Source organism: Pelophylax lessonae (genome assembly GCF_965119305.1).
Source record: "Pelophylax lessonae genome assembly, chromosome: 2".
Taxonomy (NCBI): domain Eukaryota; kingdom Metazoa; phylum Chordata; class Amphibia; order Anura; family Ranidae; genus Pelophylax; species Pelophylax lessonae.
In genome coordinates this window covers 418679147-418701602 of record NC_138769.1, presented here as the reverse complement: position 1 = coordinate 418701602, position 22456 = coordinate 418679147, and the positions used below count along the sequence as shown (strand labels likewise).

Sequence of the window (22456 nt, the reverse complement as noted above, 5' to 3'; positions counted from 1 at the left end):
CGCAAGATGCCCGGGGGGGTGGGGGGTTGGACCCAGCAACAACTGGCCATGACTGCATGCTAGGTGGCTGCCTAGTTTGCAAAGTGGTAGCACCGGCTCTGAAGACGCTGTATTTTAGCAATTTAAATCTTTACATATGCCATTTTCTGTATTAGCATTACAGGTTTTGAAATCTAGCCACTGCATGGTAGTCAGAATAAGGCTTCTAAGCATTGTTAAGCTTTCTGCTGAGAAAATAAGTGCACAAAATGAATTATAGCAGCCTAACACACATTGATATTGCTTAAAGCACTGCTTCCTAAAGTTTGGGGTATTTACCACTGACACAAATTTCTCTCACTGTAAGAATATGCTCATTGTAGTGTCCATAATTTCCAGTTACAAATAATGGAAGAGGCATGTTAGTTTAATATGTGAACTGAAACTGCTCCCATGGGCATTGGCTTGAGTAGACATTCAGAAATGATGCTGCCCTGATTAAATACATTAGTATAGCTACCTCTAAGGAACTGCAAAGGAGTAGCACACATTTGGGAAACCTTGACTTACAGAAATTACTTTTTATCAATCTAACTGCTGTATTTTAGCAATTAAATTTACCAACCTTCTACGGTAAGTCTTAGTGTCTTTTTTCTTCTCAGACCATCAACTTCCATAAGGCTGGTCTCACATTCATAAATACCTGAATCTCTGTATTGTAGATTTGAGAATGATGGCTGTGCAAGGATTTTTTGGTTCTGTCAAAAAAAAAAATACCAGTTTAGCTCTGGTTTACAATATCTATGTTCTTAGGCTTAAAAAAAAAAAAAAAAAAAACACAAAAAAAAGATAAATGACAACTGAAATGAAGAATTAATATTCAATACACCCTTCCCTTTATGTGAGGTACATATTGACAGGGGCTTCAGATTACTTAATCAAAAAAAAATGTAAAACCTTTACAGACTAGAGTAGTGAAGATGTAGTAGACAGAGGTCTAACTGCAATTTATTGGTTCCCTAACATTTGTATACATTAGTGAAATTCTGTGAGGGATTTTCCCATTCCAGCCATATACTTAATTACACTCTCCAGCAGTTTAGCGGTACTTGATTCATAAGAACACTGGCTCTTGTATGAAAACTTCAAGTTTTCAAAATGCAGACTTTACTGTCTCAACACACTGATGTGACTGTACAAAAATGCTTTAAGGAGGGGCAATAGACCTGCACTAATTTGATAGATATATGAATTGTTGCCTAATCCAGGAAATATAACAGATCTGCAGTCTTGCAGTCCAATATAACCTGCACTTATTATAATGAAAGTGTAGCGGGGGTGTAGGAGTACAACTTGCCAGCAAGTGAAGGATATACCTTTCTAGTAATACAAGTACTCATTTAAATCTTAATATATGCCATTTTCTGTATTAGCGTTACAGGTTTTGAAATCTAGCCACTGGATGGTAGTCAGAATAAGGCTTCTAAGCATTTAAGCTTTGTTCAGCTTTCTGCTAAGAAAAAAAGTGCACATCATGAATTATAGCAGTCTAATGCAAATCGATCTTGCTTAAAGCACTGCTTCCTAAAGTTTGGGGTATGTACCACTGACAGAAACTGCTCTCACTGTAAGTGGTTCTCAAAACCAGAATTGCCTTATATGAGAATATGTTCATTGTAGTGTCCATAATTTTCGGTTGCAAATAATGGAAGAGGAATGTTAGTTTAATTTGTGAACTGAAACTGCTCCCATGGGCATGACCTTGAGTAGACATTCAGAAATGATGCTGCCCTGATTAAATACATTAGTATAGCTAACTCTAAGGAACTGTAAAGGAGTAGCACACAACATTTTGGAAACCTTGACTTACAGAAATGAGTTTTCATCAATCTAACTACACTCTGATACTAAAACATTTTGGGTGGGATGATGACAAACCTTTTTATTTGTTCCATGTCAAAGGACTGTGCACAGTTAAAAAAAATAAAGAAAAATAGAAAGAAAACCAAGCTTACCTTCATCCACGTGACTGAAACATTTTTACTAGCAGAAGGAATGCATGAAACAGAAAGACTGTCTCCAACTTGTTTAGTTATATTTCCACTGGGTGTAAGTGACAAATCCAAAACTGAAACAGGAGAAAAGAAAACACCAAAAAATCAATTAAAAATATATAATAAAAAAGTTAAAAAAAATAATAAGCTAATCAGCACTGATTTTAAAAAGACCGTTTTTAATTTTTTTTTACAACAAATCAAAAACAGTAAAAAGATCCAGAAGCAAAGCATGACAGTCACGCTGGCCGCCAACATGTTAGAAGACCTACATCATACAATTTTCATACAAGAAATTAGATTCTGAAATTCTAATGCTAGTGGAGAGATCTTTTATGCGAGCTTGTTATATGGGTATCTAAGAAAAGCACACTGTCATTCTGAGGTGTGTTTTGTCTTGGCTGACTGTCATGTTTATTAATGGAATGAATTTGGAAACAGTCATGGGAGTGGAATTACCCTGCCCTACATCTATATTCTTTGTAATTGATGTGCTTGCCATAAAAGGCTAGGTATATAAAAGGGCTGTCCGGTCTAATGCTCAGAGTTTCAGGTCACTGCCTTTCTTTGTGTCAATCACAAAAGACAGACTACATTTTATACTGCATACATCTTCTAGTTGCCAAAGCTTTCTCATTCCTTCCTTGTAACTCTTCCTTTAGCTGACTAGCAAATACAAGTCTGAATTTTTCAGTTATTTAACCTAGCTAATTAGGGCATTTTATATTTTCCTAAATCATAACTGACTTTAAAGTATGCAACAAGAGATACTAGGTATAAGGTATGCTGCGCTCACCACTGGACTTAGGTAGAGTAATAGTGAAAAGAAGTGTGCAGTATCCGAAAAACAACCAGACTTTTTGTAAAATCGAATCAAAATATCACTCCCTGTAGACAGCAAATCATAGGAGCATATTTTATAACTATAACACAAATAAAATTATTTTTAAAAAAATTCATTTTTCCAAGTGGTTTTGTGTTTTCCTCTTTTTTAAGTATGCAGAAACCAGAAAGTGGAAGCTGCGCAAGTATTCCCAACTGCTACAATCATAATAGCATCTTCAGTACACAATGACTTATATTCTAGATTACAGCCTACAAGATGTCTAACAGATAGGGAATAACTTGCTTATACAAGCTGAAGATAGCATCAGTTATGGAGCAATAAATATTATTTCATGTTCTAAAAGAGCTAAGCCTCAAGTGTCTAGACATTTAGCCCATGTTTTGTTCAAAAATTGAAAGAGAGCTTTAACATTCATACTTTACTTGCCAAGCACATATAAAGAATTTCTGCATTTTAACAGCTAAATGAAGTAAACTGTATCCACATTTGTGCAGTTTTTTCAACTAGGAAACATGCTATACCTAAACTGTCATACATATTCAGTTCATTTCTGGAGTTAATGAAAGTACAGTATCTCTAGATCAGGCTCAACAGATTGACTATGCAAGCTATGTGCTGTGATGCCGTGTTTGCTCCATGAACATATATGCTTGGCTTAGCCAAGCATACACATTTATGTCTACAGGGAGAAATGCACGAAAGGGGAGAAAGCCTCAGAAAATTTAGCTGTAGCATAAACAATTTTTTAATCATTGTATCTCCTTGGAAAACGATTGATCAACTAATACTATAGACAGGAGATAGTTAACTGACTTCAATCTTTGTCAACCACATCGAGTGAAGGTCAAGTGTCTATAAGTTAAAAGAAGATAACAATGGCATGCCATTAGACTATTTTGGGAAATAGGGCTAAACATTAGAATTTTTTTTTACTAGAAAAAAATGTTGGCAATTCACCACTTAGATTGCCTATGCTGATGGTGTATAAAAAACAGTTCTTATAGGGAAAAAACCAAAATCATACTTGAATATATTGAAGGAAACAGATACCTTCCTAGGCTCTTTTTTTTTTTTGCACATTCACAAGCTTTTATTTATGAGACCAACATAAAGAAAACATAAATACATAAACACATTTTATGTTCATATACTGTATTTTATTTTAATAAATAATAGTTGAATTATTTGATTTGTAAAATTGGTTTTACATTAGCTTTAAAAGGTCATCTCTTGAAACCTTTTCATTTTTTACCAGTTCTGATATCAATATTTTATCCAATCTAACAACAAAGAAATACTGGACAGACAAAAAAAAATCTCTCTCCAATCTCTAATCAATGATCATATAGGACAGGTTTTGTGGAAAATCAGTAGGGATATAAGACCTGTGTTAACTTGCCATCCTGGACTTTGAATAGAGCAGTTACTGACTAAAATAATGCTTTGCTTGGTTTCTTGTTCGACCATTCCTCCCCAGCCTAATGATTACAATTTTAGGAGCTCCACTGGTTAGGTTTCAATTTTTTTTGTTTACTAGCCTGCACATCTTCCACAGGCTTTATGATGATATTCCACTCTGCTATATTTTTACGTCAAATTTTTATTTTACAGAATAGAATAGAAGTGGGAGCACTCACAACTTTTTAGGTTGGGAATGGAGTCAGGAATTTCCAAGGAATGTAAAATGGCAGCATTTGGCTCAATCCACCAGATACTACCTATGACTTATACATGATGACATGATGTCATGATGGACTAACTATTGAAATCAATATGATAAAAATAAAAGTGTAGCCTGGCCCCTAATATTACAATCAATAAAGTAAGCAAAACTTGGTATGTTAAAATTTGACAAAGTAAAAGCCATGCAATTATCAACTATTAGAAAGATGGCAACATTACATAGTGTAAATATTCAGATCCAAAGCTAGCCCGCAATTGAGCATTACAAATTAAACAAAGATATTTTCACAATAAATCAAAACTAATTAAAATTGCATCTGAGATATTTGGACTTCAAGCAATGATAACATTTACATTAAAAAATAATTTTTTTACATACTTGCAAAACTATAGCCCTTAATAAGCCATCTTTTTAATTTAAAGTTCATGCTGTATCTGTATGTAAATAAATATATGGATAAAAAGGGAAAACTCATAATATCCTCCCAACTAAAAAACATGAAACTGACCTCATTTAACTATTTTAGAAATATTTAGAAACTATTTTAGAAATATTAACAAAATTGCAACAAAATAAACCCTATGTATTATAAATACGTAGAAGCCAAACAGGTAAACTTTAGGCAAATGGCAAAACTTATGTAAAGGAGTTGTAAAGGCAGAAGTTTTTTTTTTTATCTTAATGCATTCTATGCATTAAGATAAAAAGCCTTCTGTGTGTGGCAACCCCCCTCAGCCCTACTAATACTTAAGAGGGACCCGAGAAGAGGAGCAAAACCACTGCACAGAGCAGGTCAGTATGACATGTTTGTTTTTTTTTTAAAGAAGGGAAAAAAACAAAATACTAGACTTTTCATTCACTTTAAGCTCTGAATTAAATGGAGATGTACTTACAATGTACTGTTACCATTGTTGAAGCAATCATGATTTTATTTAACAAAGAACATTTATAATCTCCAGTTGCATTTCTTTTTATGTCAGTTATATGGTAGGCACTTGAACTACGTATCCCCTCTTCCTGACCCTAGGAAAAAAGAATATAACACTCATGACATATGTAAATTAGATTAAAAAAAAAATATTCTAAATACTTTAACATGGATCTAAGCTTAAAACTCGAATATTTATGTTTTATGGAACATCTAGAAATATTAAATGTGACTAAGCAGTTTCCAGACAAAATCCTCCTAGGAAAACTCCAGTGCCTATAGCCCTGTAGCTGTACAGTATATCAGTAGTGTGAGGCACTGCTGCATCTCATTATTAGTCTCTTGGGGTTTGGTAATATCATTACAGTTGTGCTCATTGTTCTCCTTGCTGGAGAAGAAACTATTGCCCAGTACACACATTATATTCTTTTTGTTCAAGCCGGTGGGCTGTGTTCTGACAGGGAGACTGGCCCCCCACCCGCCTGAACACACTGGTCAGGGCTGGCAGCCATTAGCTGCAAGCACTGATTGGATGCCGATCAGCTGCTTGTTTTCCAGAACATGCTTGTTCTACAGAAGCTGGTCGTGAGATCGGCTTCTGTCAGATAAGGATCTGTACACAGGGGCTAAATGTCGGCTGATTTCTAATGTGCCGGCTAATGTCGGTTGATATTTGGCTCTAGTCCAAGGGCCTGCAGTGCAAGGATTTCCTTGCTTTTTGTTTCATTCTTTTTGTGCATTGGTGATTTCTGCACCTTCTCTGCTGCTTTTTGAACATTCCTCCTCCAGTCCTTATGGGTACCACTCTGACATGAGGAAGCAAAGTTCTACCAAGATGGCAACTTACTCAGAGAAACAGAGCAGAACAAAGAATGGATAATTCAGTAAGGTTAGGTTCACAACTGTGCTACTGAATTTTCATGCATTTTTCATGCTTTTTTTGATGCCTTTTCTATCCACATCAATTGAAGTTCATGGAGTCAAACATGCACATTTCCATTCTCAAAATGTAATATACAGTATTGCCACTTGACAATCATTAGATGTGGTGGTTACATTAGTTTCTTTTTAAGGCCTTTTTTGCCTTGTTTTCACCTGGCGAAAACACTCTGTATTCGAGTACCTCCACTCTCAATGAATGAGCACAAGAGGCACCTTTGGACAGCAGCATTTTCAGTCTGGGGCAGAGGGGATTGTTAGATGTACTACCAGATTTAAATACACTAACAAATTGAAGCCAAACTTCAGCTAATACTAGAGATAAAGGTTTTACATAAACAATATAAAGTTGATCATTGTAAGCACCCTTGTCAGCGGTAAATGGTTTGCCTCATCCCTGTAACTGCATGGCAACTTGTTATTTTGAAAACAGACTTACTGGCTGGATAAAATAAAAATAACATACAAAAAAATGAAAGCAAGCCTAAAAAGAAAACTAATCAGCCATCTGTAAGCTGCAATATAACAAATGTTTGCATTTGGGTTTAATTCTTCTTTAATTTCTCTTTAATGTATCACACCCCCAAAGTCTATTCAGAGGTACAAGAGTAATGTTTACCAGGTGTTTGAATCATCAGTGCCTCTGTTTTATTGTCTAGGTAGGCTTTGCTTCAGGTTTAGAAGAGATCCACAGTGTTTGTAGCTTGTAAAGGAAATGCACCATTGCAAAAAGGACTTTAAATGACAGATATCCATATTATAAAACTGGATATTACCCCTGAAGGCAGTACTTAATACACTAATCTAGACTCCAGTTTGTTTCTCATGTACAAATTTGCATTAGTGGTTGTACCTTTCTGATCCTCTTCTATAATTAGCATAAAAAAGTATACTTGACAAGACCTCTCTGAGCAAAAAAAAAATAAAAAAAACCTGTATATTTTAGAACCACAATACCCCTTGTAGCCAAAATACTTTTTGCAATATTTTAAAAATGTAATTTTTTGTAGACTTGAGGTCAACTGAGGGAGCCCAGGCTCAGTATTGTTTTTTTATTTTGTGGCAAGAAAGAGGTCCTTTTACCTTTATTAAGTTTAAAGATGACTTTGATTAGTTAATTCTAACATGTGCCCTGCCATGTGACAAATATTTTATTAATAGAGGCCTGCTACAATGGTTAGTTGAAGACCAGCATTTTTCTCTATTGAGAAGATTTTGATTCATTTTCTCTCCATGTGACTAGTGCCACCAAGGCAAGAAACCCAAGTAGAAGACACAAAGCTATAAAACCAGAGGTTGAAGCCATTTTAGCCACAAATAAAAACACTTTCTTTGGATTTCTTTCTTAGATAAATATTTGTGCAAACCAGGACAAAATGTTAAAACTTTATTAAATTAATCTGGGCATTGTGTAAAATCACCAAATTTGAATTTGCATACATAACGGGTTAAATTCCAGAAAGTAAAACATAACAATTGGTGGATCACATCCTCTGAAGTCTACTCCAAGATACATGAGAGTGAACTTAAATGAATGCTTGAACCTTGAGCCCAGGTGACACAAAGCATATTTGTTCCAGGCCATGGAATATTAGCTATTCAGCCCAGTTTTGAAAAGGAGTGTGGGAATATGCCAATATAGTCTAAATGTGCTTTGTAGCATTGGATCATGTATATGTGCCTGTTCTGAAGGACTTGGCATAAGAGGGCTGCTTTTGTATAATGACTAATCTCTGCATCCATACAGTGAATTCTTGAATACATTTGAGAATAAAAAACAATTACAAAAGTACATTTTTGTTCCCACTTTCTTTTTATTAGTTTTTATTAATGGGCTTTTAGCCCCAAAGTGTAAGTAAAGCAGGTTTAGGTAAGTGAAGAAGGTTTAGACCCCATTTCAAAGTTTTTATTGCTGTCTGTGACCCTGCTGGCTGTCAGCGACCATTGTTATTCAAACAGAAAACCCAGATTTTAGAGTTGTCAACAGAGCAAGAGGGGAGGGAAAATCCTCCAATTGGAACACCTGTTCCTAGGACAACTCTCAAAGATGGGAATCCTGTTCACTTTGGAGAGGTTTCTCTCATATATTCTTCATGCTTCTCCAGGACAAGAAGTTAAGGGAATCTAGTTAGCGGAACAAAACCAGCAAAAGAAAAAAAAAAAAGAAAAATTAACCTGCTATTTGTTGTAATCCTTTTTTACTATTTCTAAAAATATGAATAAAACAGTAAAAAATATTATAGTAATTGAAACTGTATTTAATAATTGCTAGATGACTTTGAAGTGGACTACAGTTTCAGCTTTATATACTGTATATTTTAGGGGAACACCACTTTTAAGATAAAGGTTGGTCTACACCTTTTGCCTGGTACATACGATGAGATTATTGGACGAATGATCATCCATTTTTTTTGCATGCTAATCTCATATCGAAAATCAAGAGTTTACTAAAGTTATGAAAATTCTCGCATGAAAGAGCAAAAGTGATGTAATGTGTTGTAGTGTATTTGTATTGTATTTTCGAACAACAACTGTACTGATTAAATGAAAATAGTACGATCTGGTATTGTACCAAATTTAATTTCTATGCTTGTCCGATCAGATAATATTGGATGAATTGTTGTGATGGTCTCTTGAAAGCTCTGTGCTAAGGATCAGATTATCGTAGATCACTTTCAAAACTGTATTTTGCGTACAATTTTCTGATTGTGTGTCCCCCCCATTATTTTTTTTTTTTTTTTACAAAATATGAAGGCAATCATGGACTGGGGGTGCATAGAATCGGTGGGGGGTTGTGGGTGACATTATTATCTACAGATTATCTTTCCAGCAACAAACTCCAGCTTAAGCCCAGTACACCTGGCCTGAATGTCGATTTTGGCTGGTTCAAAAACCCACTTACATTTGGCCGTGTGTATGGCAGCACATCCGACAGAAGCCAGCCGGACATTGGACATGCATGCTGGAAAACCAGCATCCGACCGGCTTCTGAGCAGCGCGTTCAGCCAATGGCTTAGAGCATTGACGAGAGTGTTCTGGCACACGGGGGGGTCGTCCCCCTGTTGGAACACAATAGCTCAGCGGGGGAGAACGTTGTACTAACATTGGAGCGATCAGGTTTTTTTTTTAAAGAAATATGGTGTGTACTAAGCTTTACTCTAATTGCTTCATTGCTAAGTGTAAAGTGGTAGGAATACAAAAATAACCCTTCTAATATTCAAGGACATAGTATTCTCTCCTTCATGTGCAAGATGGCATCTCTACTACATTCTAAAATGAAGCAATAAATGCTATAAGCAGTGAGGGCACCCCCAGACTAGACTTTCATTCATGCAGCAGTTTGTGATATCAGCTGGAGGATATATGGGCCAATGTCACATCCAGTTAAAGAGTCAGTGCATGAAGGTTATATGGGTGAAGCAGGATGACATGCTAACAAGTCTAAAATATACATTTCATTAAGCTGCACATGTGGCTGGTACCTCCTCTATTACAATAAACTATGAATGTTAAAATGTTAGTGGTCTCTTCATAAAATGAGGACAACAGTTAGGTGCGTACCTAGAGCATTTGGCACCCGAGCAGATCCTATATCCCCACCCCCCCCCCCCCCCCCAGACGGGCAGGCGACGCACCGCACATTGACGTGTCGTCAAGTGACGTTGTGTGTAGTGCCTCCCCGCATCGCGGCCAGGAACCCAAAATAATCCTCCTCCCTCTGCTCCCCCAAGCGACCAGACCCCTCCTCCCCCTCCTCTACAAAAATGGCGCAGACTGACCTGAGGGGCCAGACAGAATTACATGTAACTGGCAGTGGCACACTTACTGTGTGCTACTGCCAGTGGTGTCACTAAGGTTGATGTCACCTGGTGCAGTAAACCATGGTGTCACCCCCCCCCCCCCCCCAAAAAGAAAAAAAAATGATGTTCCTGTTTTCTGAAAGTGCGCCAAAGATGCAACATGCGGGCTTTTGGTGTGCTTTTAGAAAATGCAGAAAAAAACGCACAATCTAAAATAAATCTATAGGACTGCATCTATAACTGCTGGTAAAATGTAGGAAGACCCCCTTTACATTACACAGCCCCCGTACCTTTACATTACACAGCCCCCGTACCTCAGAATCCCTCCTTTACATTGCACAGCCCCGTACCTCTGGACCCCTTTACATTACACAGCCCTCCCCATTGGAACCCTTTACATCACACAGCCCCTGCCCCCCCCCAATGGAACCCTTTACATTACACAGCCCCTTGCCCTCCCATGGAACCCTTTACATTACACAGCCTCCACCCCCCCATAGAACCCTCTACATTACAGAGCCCCTGCCCCATAGAACCCTTTACATTATACAATGCTTGCCCCCCCAATTGAACCCTTTACATTACACAGCCCCCCAATAGAACTCTTTACCATACAAAGGCCCCCCAATAGAACCCTTTACAATGCAAATCCCCCCCATAGAACCCTCTACAATGCAAAGCCCCCCCCCATGGACCCCTTTATAGTACAAAGCCCCCCCCCCAATAGAACCCTTTTCAATACAAAGCCCCCCTCCCCCCTCTTTCCTACCTTATTAGGAGGAGAGCGGAGCAGGAGGAACTGTTTCAAGCAGAATGGAAGAGCCCTGAATAAACCGTGGGAACTGCCGGAGTTAACTTTGCTAGTTAATGAGCAGGTGATTGTTTGCCAGGGGGTCCTAGCAACCAATCACCTGCTCAATAACTAGCAAAGTTAACTCCGGCAGCGCCCGCTGTTTATTCAGCGCTGGGGAGTCTCTCTCTCCCGTTCTACTCCGCTCTTCTGGGCCAGTGAGCGACGGAGAAAGTCCAGTGGCCGGCCCCACCCCCCATTGGTACGCCGATGCAACAATGTCCCATCTCTTGAATGAAGAGATTCGTCCACAGACAAATTTTTCTTTTCATTGCTCTTCCTATTCAATATATATATATATTTTTTTCATAGAAATCACACCGCATTTACCACTTAGCATTTTTTTTCCTGTACACATCTATAGGCTCACCTCATTCTCATTGTTCCCTCCAACTTCATATCATCTATATCATTATTGATATAAATTGATATAAATATAAAATGTAAAAAAAATTCATTCCATTTACATCATAACAGTTTTACACAGTTGTGGCATATAAAACTGGAGTACAGAGGAAATATTTAAAATTCCTTTGCAATAGGCTTGCATTCCTTCTATCCAAATACTATAAAGGGACTGTTAGAATTCCATATACACCACTTGGCAGTGTAGATAACATATTTTGTAAAAGGCCACTGTGAACAGCAGTAATGCTGCACAAAAATACAGCACAATGTTTATGTCTAAATGCTATAACAATACCAAAAAGATAAAGAAAGAGAAAAACTTACTGGAAGGTAAAACAAAAATTCCTCCGGAGGCGGATTGCCATTGCCTATACATTTCAGTGTGATGTTATCCCCCTCTTTTATTGTCTTTTTGGGGGACTGTACATGAATTGTCACCTTCTCTGTAGGATCTGAGAAATGAATGAACATATTAAAACAAATCTATCACACACACACACACACAATATAAATTTAAATGACTGAATTATATATAACGTTTGCATTAGGAATGAGAAGGTAATTGCTTTAATATATCTTTTATACATGGATTGAAGTTAATGGTTACCTTCTACACAGAAAACAATTCCTAATTAAAGGGTAGCAAACACCCCTGTTATAAAAAAAAAAAAAAGAACAGAAATCCAGCTGGACTAATTTTTTTTAATTACTACATGCTAGGTCTCATCTTCTCAGACTGCTGTTGTGAGATTACCCCCAGCACAGTCATTACATGGCTAAGAAAAAGGGCCAGTTGATGCACTCTCTATAATGGTCATTTTAAGAAATCTTGATATCGCAGTCTCCTATTGGTATAGGAAACCAGTGGTTGAAAGGAAAAATTGAAAATATATGTTCTGGGTGGCCTTACTATTTAATATTTGTAGAGTGAAATGCATTAAGTTTCAGATTTAAATATATTTATTGGATTTAGGTGGTCCATTGGGAACAGCACAGCCACTGCTTGAATCCCTTCTTGTCAATCACAAAGTTTTATTTTGCTAGGACCAGCTAGGAAAATTTTCAAAAGGCAGCTAGGAGGCCATGCAGCGTGGATATGACAGGAGTATGGACAGAGGAGTATAAGACCTATGGGAGGGAAGAGTCATTTGAAGCAGTAGTAAACGCCATTTTATGACCTGAACCACCAGGTAAGCCTATAATAAGACTTACCTGTAGGTACAGTGAGTAACTCCTAAAGGTGTACCGTTAAGGAGATCTTCACATCTGTAGAAGCCGGTGACATCACTGATGCATGTGCACTGCGCTCTGAATAGAAGACACACTGGAGTATGCCATCCATTGAGTGCACTGTGCTGCAGCCATAACGTTATCGTGGCCCTGACATTCAAAGGGCCGAAGAGTGCAAACCTGGAAAGAAGACCGGGTTAAGAAGCAGTGACAGCGCGCTGCTGGAGGACTTCATTTTAAGGTAGGTCTGTCATAATGTGCTAGCATGCTGAGCATACCATTACATTATGACTTCATTAAAGGTTAAAGAATAATTGTACAAGAGTATAGTTACCCTTGCTAACCACTGCAAGGGCATGTATCCTAAATTCCATGACTGAAAATATCAGTTTCACCAAAAAAAAAAAAAAAATAGTACTTACAGTAAATATTGAATACAGCTGCATCAGAATCCATTGTTGCCAGTCCATCTGGCATGTAAAAAGCCACCGCACATGAAAACTGTGCATCTATATCCTCTTTTGTTGACATGTACTCCAATGTTGATCGCATGTTATGAAGACCGCTTGTTGAGTTTTTCTCTTTCCACCACTCCATATTTACAACTAAAATAGGAAAAACAGATAAATAATACCAATATGAAATATTCTCCTTCAAATTCTCATATTTTGGGGTCTGGTCTCTAAATCAGCATGAACACTACAGTATATCATCTATGAAAAGTTGAAAACTGATCTTGCTTAAATAGATGAAAAACAAATATTTACCCAAATATAAGTATATGATAAACATAATGCAGTGTTAGAAAATGAGTAATACTGATATAGAAGCATTTATTCTTTGATCCCTGGAGTCCATCCCATGTTATGGGCAGAAAACCACTAATTTAGCACTAGTGATGGCCCTGCAGTCAAAGATTGACACACAGCCTAATGACAGCTTTCTTTTAGGGCTTACGCTCACAGGACAATTTGAAAACTCTCCTAGAAGCCTTGCCTCCTGGCAGCAGCATTTTGGCAAAAGAAAAAAACAAACAAAACACCTTAAGGCTCCGTTCACATGTAGGCGTTTTTGGGCGTTTTTGGGGAGTTTTTCTGCTCTAGGATCAGCTCTCAAAACGCCCAACAAGACAAATGCTATTCATTTCAATGGCCCCTGTTCACATCTGAGCGTTTTGACGCTGTAAGCAAAACGCCCAATGCTCAAAAAAGTACATGAGCTTCTTTTTGGGCAGATTACAGGCGTTTTCCATTGGTTTCTATTCAATCTAAAAACGCCTGCACAAAAACGCCTGTAAAAACGCCTGTAAATCGCGGTAAAAATCGCGGTAAAAATCACAGTAAAAATCGCGGTAAAAAACGCGCTAAAACACTACGCTAAGGTGTGAATGTAGCCTAAGTCCCCGTTCACACTGGGGCGACCTGTGAGGCGACCTGGTCGCCTCACAGGTCGCCTTCCATAGAGAAGCTGCGGACCCGTTCTAATAAGAGCGACGCAAGTCGCTCCGACTTAGAAAAAGGGTCCGGAGCTTCTTTGGGGCGACCCGGAGCGACCGTCATAGACTTCAATGTTATGAAGTCCGTGCCGGCCACTCCGAGGTCGCCCCGGGAAGTCGGATCGCCCCAGTGTGAACGGGGCCTTACACTTGTAAGGACTCGTGCACACTGCATCTCAAAGAAGCTGCTCACTATGGCTTTTTCAGGATAAATGCCAGGTAATTCTAGGAACAGCTAAAAAAACAGTCAGTGTGTATGAGGCCTTAAAGTCCAAAAGAAAAATCAATCAACATTAGGCAGTGGGGATACAAGGACATGTAACCTAATATATGTTTGTTCAAAAACAGTGTAAACAAAGCAAAGTTAATATGCCAAGTGTGTGGGGTTTTTTGATCTTAGGTGGTACAAAGTAGGTGTTGCCTCCGTCCCTGTATTTTGAAGAAAGAAGGGGTTTTCTTGGTGTCTCAGGCCAAGGAAATGGGACTTTATGGGCAAGTAGGTATAAATTAAACAAGGTGAGAAATTATATATATAAAATAAATCTATCAATTTATTACCAATATTTACATAGGTCAAAAAATATATTAAATAATATCATTTCAATGTGAGCATTGGTGTTGGGTATAGGCCCAATGTGAAAAGGATGAAGAAAGAGTAAGGATTCTAAATTGAATCCGTGACATAAGTGTTATTAGTGACAGTTTATGGATCTTGTCTCTGTGTATCCCGTGTATGTTCAGGATTAGAAAATTCACAGAGTTTCATCCATAAGTTCTGACGCGTTTCGGCTGTATTAGCCTTTATCAAAGTTTTCTGTCACCCAGCTGTAATATATAATTGACGGTATTTTAATGTTTCCATTGTTTGGCAAGTATGCATATAATTAATATATATATATAGAAATGAGTAAATACATACTTAAAAATCTTGTTTCTGCAAACCAAAATAAATCCCTCTGTCTCCTCTAAAACTGCAGCAAGGAGTCGTAATGTGCCATGGGCTGGAAGGATATATTGATATTAATTGTAATGTCATATCATATCGAGATGTAAATTCATATACTGCCATTGTTGGCTACTCACATCCAGATTGGGCGGTAGTTCTATATAGGTATATGTTGTTCCTCCAGTGGTATCCTGGATGGTTCTGGAGGGGAATATATATATATATAGTTGACATGGTATCTTACTTAGTAAGTAAATCATGTGGGTATTCGATGCCAATGGACTTACATTTGCAGGGTTTGTGAACGAATTGGGTGGGGGGAGGGAAGGATGTCTCTCCCAATATTGCAGTCCAAAGTGGGAAGCTGCCGCCAGTAATCCGTTTCTGCAAAGGGGGGGGAACCATGGGTTGTATCCATGTAAGGCAATTTGGTGTGTGAAAATATTTGTTTAATTTGTGACTTGGTAAGATAAAGGAAAAACTTCCATCCAAACTTACATTTTAAGGGAGGTATGGTATAAAAGAAAGGAGGGGGTTGGTATCCTTCACAGCCGCTGGCCACGTCCGTCCTGTTCCCTCCTTCCGAGGGATGTGAGAGTAGACGCCGGCTCCCCGGCCTTATAAAGCCGCTCGCGCATGCGCAGTAAGCGCTGCACGTAGTCGGCTTCTTCCGTCAGTGACTCAGGCTCATTGTACTGCGCAAGCGCCTGGGTGATGCGCGCGCAGCACGAGCCGGTCCTGACAGTTCGGCCGCCGACACGGAATGTGTGAGATCTGGAAAAGTAACCCAGCCGTAATCGGCGGGTGTAGGGGAAAGATCTTGAATCCCTTTCCGTCTCAGTGATGGCCCCTGTCCCAAGGGGCAGGGGCTTTCCGTGCCGGGTGCAGGGTAGAGGGGACCAGAGTGGTTTGCTTGTGAGACAAGATAGTATTATATAGACAGCAATTATACATAAGTAAATAAGAAAAGAACCATAAAAGGGAGAAAAACAAATTCCCTGTACATAGCATTCTTATACTTGTTTTAACAGCAGTAAAAGTATATGGATGGATATATATAGAGGGGAGTATCCCCAAGGGGGACATTGATGGGATATCCACAGGTCCTGACAAAAACAAAAGAGGGAAGAAAAGGGGGGGGGGGGGTTTTTGTGGTTTTTTGCAGGAGTTCCAAAAAGATGATATGAGTGTAACCTCGTTAGGGTTTTAAAACCTTTTATATTTATTAGTCCGTTTTCCCGGATGCGAAGCCTTCCAGGAAGGGTCTGAAACTCTCAGTTTCATTGAGCCCTGGGTATTTGGTGGCATTCAGACGTCTAATCCAGCGCATCTCCATTTGTAGCAATTTTTTATTCCAATCGCCCCCTCGTTGCGGTATATGCATTCTCTCTAGGGCGATAAATGTTACTTTGGGCATTTTGTTGTTGTGTGTATTTTTGACATGTCTGCCAAGTGGGAGGTGGAAATTGCATATTTCCATACTTTGGATATGCTTGTTGACTCTCTTGCCCATTTCTTGTTTGGTCTTGCCAACATAAAATGACCCACAATCGCACCTCATAAGGTAGACGACCCCTCTCGTCCTGCAATTTACATAGTGTCGTGGTCTGAAAAGTTCACCATTTGGGAGAATGGTGTCTGTGCATTTTTTGATGACACTGCACTGTGTGCAAGTGCCACAGGGGTATGTACCTTTGTCTTTACATGGATCTTTCCTTTTTTCCTTGAATTCACTATGTATTAAGTTTTGCTTGAGGGAGCCGGCCTTTTTATAAGTGATTAGTGGGCCATCTGGTACAAATGGTTTCACCACAGGGTCTTCACTTAGTATGGTCCAATGTTTCTGGAGAATTTCTTTTATTTTGTGATGTTCATTTGTAAATCGTAAGATGATACGACTTTTTTCTCCTTGTTCTTTTATTTCATCTGCTTTTTTGGTGGTTTGGAAAAGAAGTTCATTTCTTTTCCGTTTCTGAACTTTGTTGAATGCTTTCCTGAGGGTGCTTTTGGTGTACCCTCTTTCTAATAGTCTGCCCGTAAGGAGATCAGCTTCTTTTTGGAAATCATCCTCATCTCTGCAGATTCTCTTCAAACGTAAAAATTGGCTATATGGTATAGCTCTCTTCAATGATGTTGGGTGGAAACTACTGGCATGCAAAATGGAATTTCCCGCTGTTTCCTTGCGGTAAAGTGTAGTTTTGATGGTTCCATTGTCTTCTTTTAGAATCCAGGTGTCTAAGAACGCAATTTTCTTCTTATCGTAGTTGAGTGTGAAGTACATGTTATAGGTGTTGTTATTCATTACTTTCAAACACTCCCTAATTTGATTTTCCGGGCCTGTCCAGATGATGAAAATATCATCCAGAAAGCGAACTGCTGTTAAAACAAGTATAAGAATGCTATGTACAGGGAATTTGTTTTTCTCCCTTTTATGGTTCTTTTCTTATTTACTTATGTATAATTGCTGTCTATATAATACTATCTTGTCTCACAAGCAAACCACTCTGGTCCCCTCTACCCTGCACCCGGCACGGAAAGCCCCTGCCCCTTGGGACAGGGGCCATCACTGAGACGGAAAGGGATTCAAGATCTTTCCCCTACACCCGCCGATTACGGCTGGGTTACTTTTCCAGATCTCACACATTCCGTGTCGGCGGCCGAACTGTCAGGACCGGCTCGTGCTGCGCGCGCATCACCCAGGCGCTTGCGCAGTACAATGAGCCTGAGTCACTGACGGAAGAAGCCGACTACGTGCAGCGCTTACTGCGCATGCGCGAGCGGCTTTATAAGGCCGGGGAGCCGGCGTCTACTCTCACATCCCTCGGAAGGAGGGAACAGGACGGACGTGGCCAGCGGCTGTGAAGGATACCAACCCCCTCCTTTCTTTTATACCATACCTCCCTTAAAATGTAAGTTTGGATGGAAGTTTTTCCTTTATCTTACCAAGTCACAAATTAAACAAATATTTTCACACACCAAATTGCCTTACATGGATACAACCCATGGTTCCCCCCCCTTTGCAGAAACGGATTACTGGCGGCAGCTTCCCACTTTGGACTGCAATATTGGGAGAGACATCCTTCCCTCCCCCCACCCAATTCGTTCACAAACCCTGCAAATGTAAGTCCATTGGCATCGAATACCCACATGATTTACTTACTAAGTAAGATACAATGTCAACTATATATATATATATTCCCCTCCAGAACCATCCAGGATACCACTGGAGGAACAACATATACCTATATAGAACTACCGCCCAATCTGGATGTGAGTAGCCAACAATGGCAGTATATGAATTTACATCTCGATATGATATGACATTACAATTAATATCAATATATCCTTCCAGCCCATGGCACATTACGACTCCTTGCTGCAGTTTTAGAGGAGACAGAGGGATTTATTTTGGTTTGCAGAAACAAGATTTTTAAGTATGTATTTACTCATTTCTATATATATATATTAATTATATGCATACTTGCCAAACAATGGAAACATTAAAATACCGTCAATTATATATTACAGCTGGGTGACAGAAAACTTTGATAAAGGCTAATACAGCCGAAACGCGTCAGAACTTATGGATGAAACTCTGTGAATTTTCTAATCCTGAACATACACGGGATACACAGAGACAAGATCCATAAACTGTCACTAATAACACTTATGTCACGGATTCAATTTAGAATCCTTACTCTTTCTTCATCCTTTTCACATTGGGCCTATACCCAACACCAATGCTCACATTGAAATGATATTATTTAATATATTTTTTGACCTATGTAAATATTGGTAATAAATTGATAGATTTATTTTATATATATAATTTCTCACCTTGTTTAATTTATACCTACTTGCCCATAAAGTCCCATTTCCTTGGCCTGAGACACCAAGAAAACCCCTTCTTTCTTCAAAATACAGGGACGGAGGCAACACCTACTTTGTACCACCTAAGATCAAAAAACCCCACCCCCTCGTTCAATCAACCGGATGGAAAACACATCCATGTTCTCACTGATCTTTAGGTGGAAAAGTAATTTTCAAAAAATAATATTTTTTCTATAGGGTCGCTCAGCAGGACCCCATAATCCTAAATTACTTGCAAGGGTTGGGCAGTACTTCCTCCCCCTTCTCTCTGTGATAATATCACACGAGAATAAGGGGAACTATATACCCCATACCCATCTCTCAACCAACAAGGCTGAGATTGACACACAACCTTTCCATAATGGAGGATATACCTACGGGAGACCTGATGGGGGACGGATGGAGTGCCCTCATGTCAGACATCCAAAAGAGTTTTCAGGGGCAGGAGCAACAGGACTCAGATATCTTGGCCCTATTTGGAACCCTAAGAAAACACTTGGAACGGAAATCAGCTCTCTTCTGGCACATTAAATCCTTTCAGAGATATATAACGGAAAATATCAACCCAGTAGGCCTCCGTATACAAATATTTCCAACAATGGATAATATCACCATTAATATGAAAAAAGAATGGGAAGAAATTTTGAATGAATGTTCAAAAAAACTGATGATACTACTACAGGAGGAATATACCAGGCAGATGAAAAACCTGGATGAAGACATAAAAACTATCTACGACCAACTAACCCCCTTAAAGAAAATCTCTTTATATAGTGAACAGGAAAAAAATCTTAAAGAACACCTGGAAGAATACAGCCGAGAAATATTAAAGAAAAAGGAGAAAAAATACTGGAGGGATAAGAACGCATTCTCCCAAAATCGAGCATACAAATGGTCGACTAATAGACAACAGAGGAGAAACAAAACCAACCGTAATATGGGTCCCTACTACTCATCCGACTCATCATCCTATGCATCAGGTACAGAAAACCAAAGAAGACGACGAGGTGCAGAACAACCCCAACAGGATCTACGATCCGACCTGGAGGACAGAGAGGAAACCCCACAAAATTTGGGAGAAACGGACTCCAGGGAAGTGGACATACCCAACACAGAAGATGGAACAGTCCCAGTTAAACATCACAAAATATTCCTAAGACCAAGAGGAAACAGAGATAATGATCCAAAATCTCAAAAGCCTTTTTTAGGAAAAACCCAGAAGAAGAAAACCAACCCTACATAATGGATGAAATAAGGGAACACACCATTATAAACCTTTCTCAATATACACTTAGTAAGGAACAAACTGAGGTTCTAAAATTGGGGCTTTCTTTTTGCCCCAATAGAACCACAGATAAGTTCGAGACTATAAAGGATGTCAACCTTTTTGCCCGGAAATTACTCTTAAGGGTCATGTACAGCAAGAAACCAACAGAAGAACCCCAGACAAAATTTACAGCTGCTGAATTCAGAGCCATTAGGGATCTTAATCTGCTATTGGAGGAAGGTGGCATAGAAGATTGGACAGACGATGAAACCGCAATAGATAGTGAGGACGAGGAACTGGAAATGGACCCCCCGAGGGGAATATCCCTTGAAAGATTTAAGAAAAAATCAAGTGTCTTTCCACCCTTAAATACTAACCCGGCCATTGCCCTCTTTGTGCGGGAGACCACTAAGGAAATTAACCAATTAAAGGACCAGGGGATCACACAGAACTTAACTAAACATCAAAAGAAGGCCCTGAAGGAACTCCAGGATAATGAGAACATCACAATTAAACCCTCGGATAAAGGGGGTAATGTTGTTTTGATGGATAACGACCAATATAAAATGATGTGTCTAAATATTTTGAACAACAAAAAATGTTATAAGGAAATATTACCTGTCATGCTGGAGACTTTCAAAGAAGACTTTTACAGGAAAATGGATAGAGCCCTTAACGAGGGCACTATTACAGAATCCCTTTGGACGTATATGAGGACTAAACATCCTAGAACTCCTACGTTATACGCACTACCAAAGATACACAAGAACAAAGACAACCCACCGGGGAGACCAATCGTATCAGGGAATGGTAACCTTACTGAGTCAACAAGTAAAATTATTGACGCATACCTGAGACCACATGTGACCAAACTCCCATCACATATAAAAGACACAGCCCACCTACTCCAGATCCTTGATGACCTAATAATACCGGAAGATGCTTTTTTGATCACGATCGATGTCGAGGCTCTCTACAATAACATCCCTCATAAAAAAGGCATTGAGATAATAAGAGACACCCTTAAACAACAGAGTGAAAGGGACTACAAGTTCAATGAATTCATCATTATGATGTTGGAATTTATATTGAATCATAATGTTTTCACATTCAATGGTATTTATTACCTACAAACGTGTGGTGTTGCGATGGGTACGAGCTGCGCACCATCATATGCGAATATCTATTTGGGAGCCTGGGAATCTGAATTTCTGGCTGAAGAAAAAAACAGTATTTTTGCGGACCACATATTACTATGGCAGCGCTTTCTGGATGATATTTTCATCATCTGGACAGGCCCGGAAAATCAAATTAGGGAGTGTTTGAAAGTAATGAATAACAACACCTATAACATGTACTTCACACTCAACTACGATAAGAAGAAAATTGCGTTCTTAGACACCTGGATTCTAAAAGAAGACAATGGAACCATCAAAACTACACTTTACCGCAAGGAAACAGCGGGAAATTCCATTTTGCATGCCAGTAGTTTCCACCCAACATCATTGAAGAGAGCTATACCATATAGCCAATTTTTACGTTTGAAGAGAATCTGCAGAGATGAGGATGATTTCCAAAAAGAAGCTGATCTCCTTACGGGCAGACTATTAGAAAGAGGGTACACCAAAAGCACCCTCAGGAAAGCATTCAACAAAGTTCAGAAACGGAAAAGAAATGAACTTCTTTTCCAAACCACCAAAAAAGCAGATGAAATAAAAGAACAAGGAGAAAAAAGTCGTATCATCTTACGATTTACAAATGAACATCACAAAATAAAAGAAATTCTCCAGAAACATTGGACCATACTAAGTGAAGACCCTGTGGTGAAACCATTTGTACCAGATGGCCCACTAATCACTTATAAAAAGGCCGGCTCCCTCAAGCAAAACTTAATACATAGTGAATTCAAGGAAAAAAGGAAAGATCCATGTAAAGACAAAGGTACATACCCCTGTGGCACTTGCACACAGTGCAGTGTCATCAAAAAATGCACAGACACCATTCTCCCAAATGGTGAACTTTTCAGACCACGACACTATGTAAATTGCAGGACGAGAGGGGTCGTCTACCTTATGAGGTGCGATTGTGGGTCATTTTATGTTGGCAAGACCAAACAAGAAATGGGCAAGAGAGTCAACAAGCATATCCAAAGTATGGAA

General features: G+C 38.9%; 1 protein-coding gene across 2 annotated transcripts in view; it reads right to left on the bottom strand.

Annotated features, from left to right (window-relative positions):
* ALCAM (activated leukocyte cell adhesion molecule) overlaps window positions 1-22456 on the bottom strand; it is a 171136-nt gene that overhangs the window by 56444 nt on the left and 92236 nt on the right. For both annotated transcript variants that reach the window (XM_082245396.1, XM_082245397.1), the window contains exons 6-10: window positions 13142-13324; window positions 11814-11941; window positions 5458-5587; window positions 1995-2107; window positions 605-737 (exon numbers count right to left, since the gene is read on the bottom strand). In XM_082245396.1, the coding sequence (XP_082101522.1) occupies window positions 605-737; window positions 1995-2107; window positions 5458-5587; window positions 11814-11941; window positions 13142-13324 (687 nt within the window). The remainder of the gene's footprint in view (window positions 1-604; window positions 738-1994; window positions 2108-5457; window positions 5588-11813; window positions 11942-13141; window positions 13325-22456) is intronic.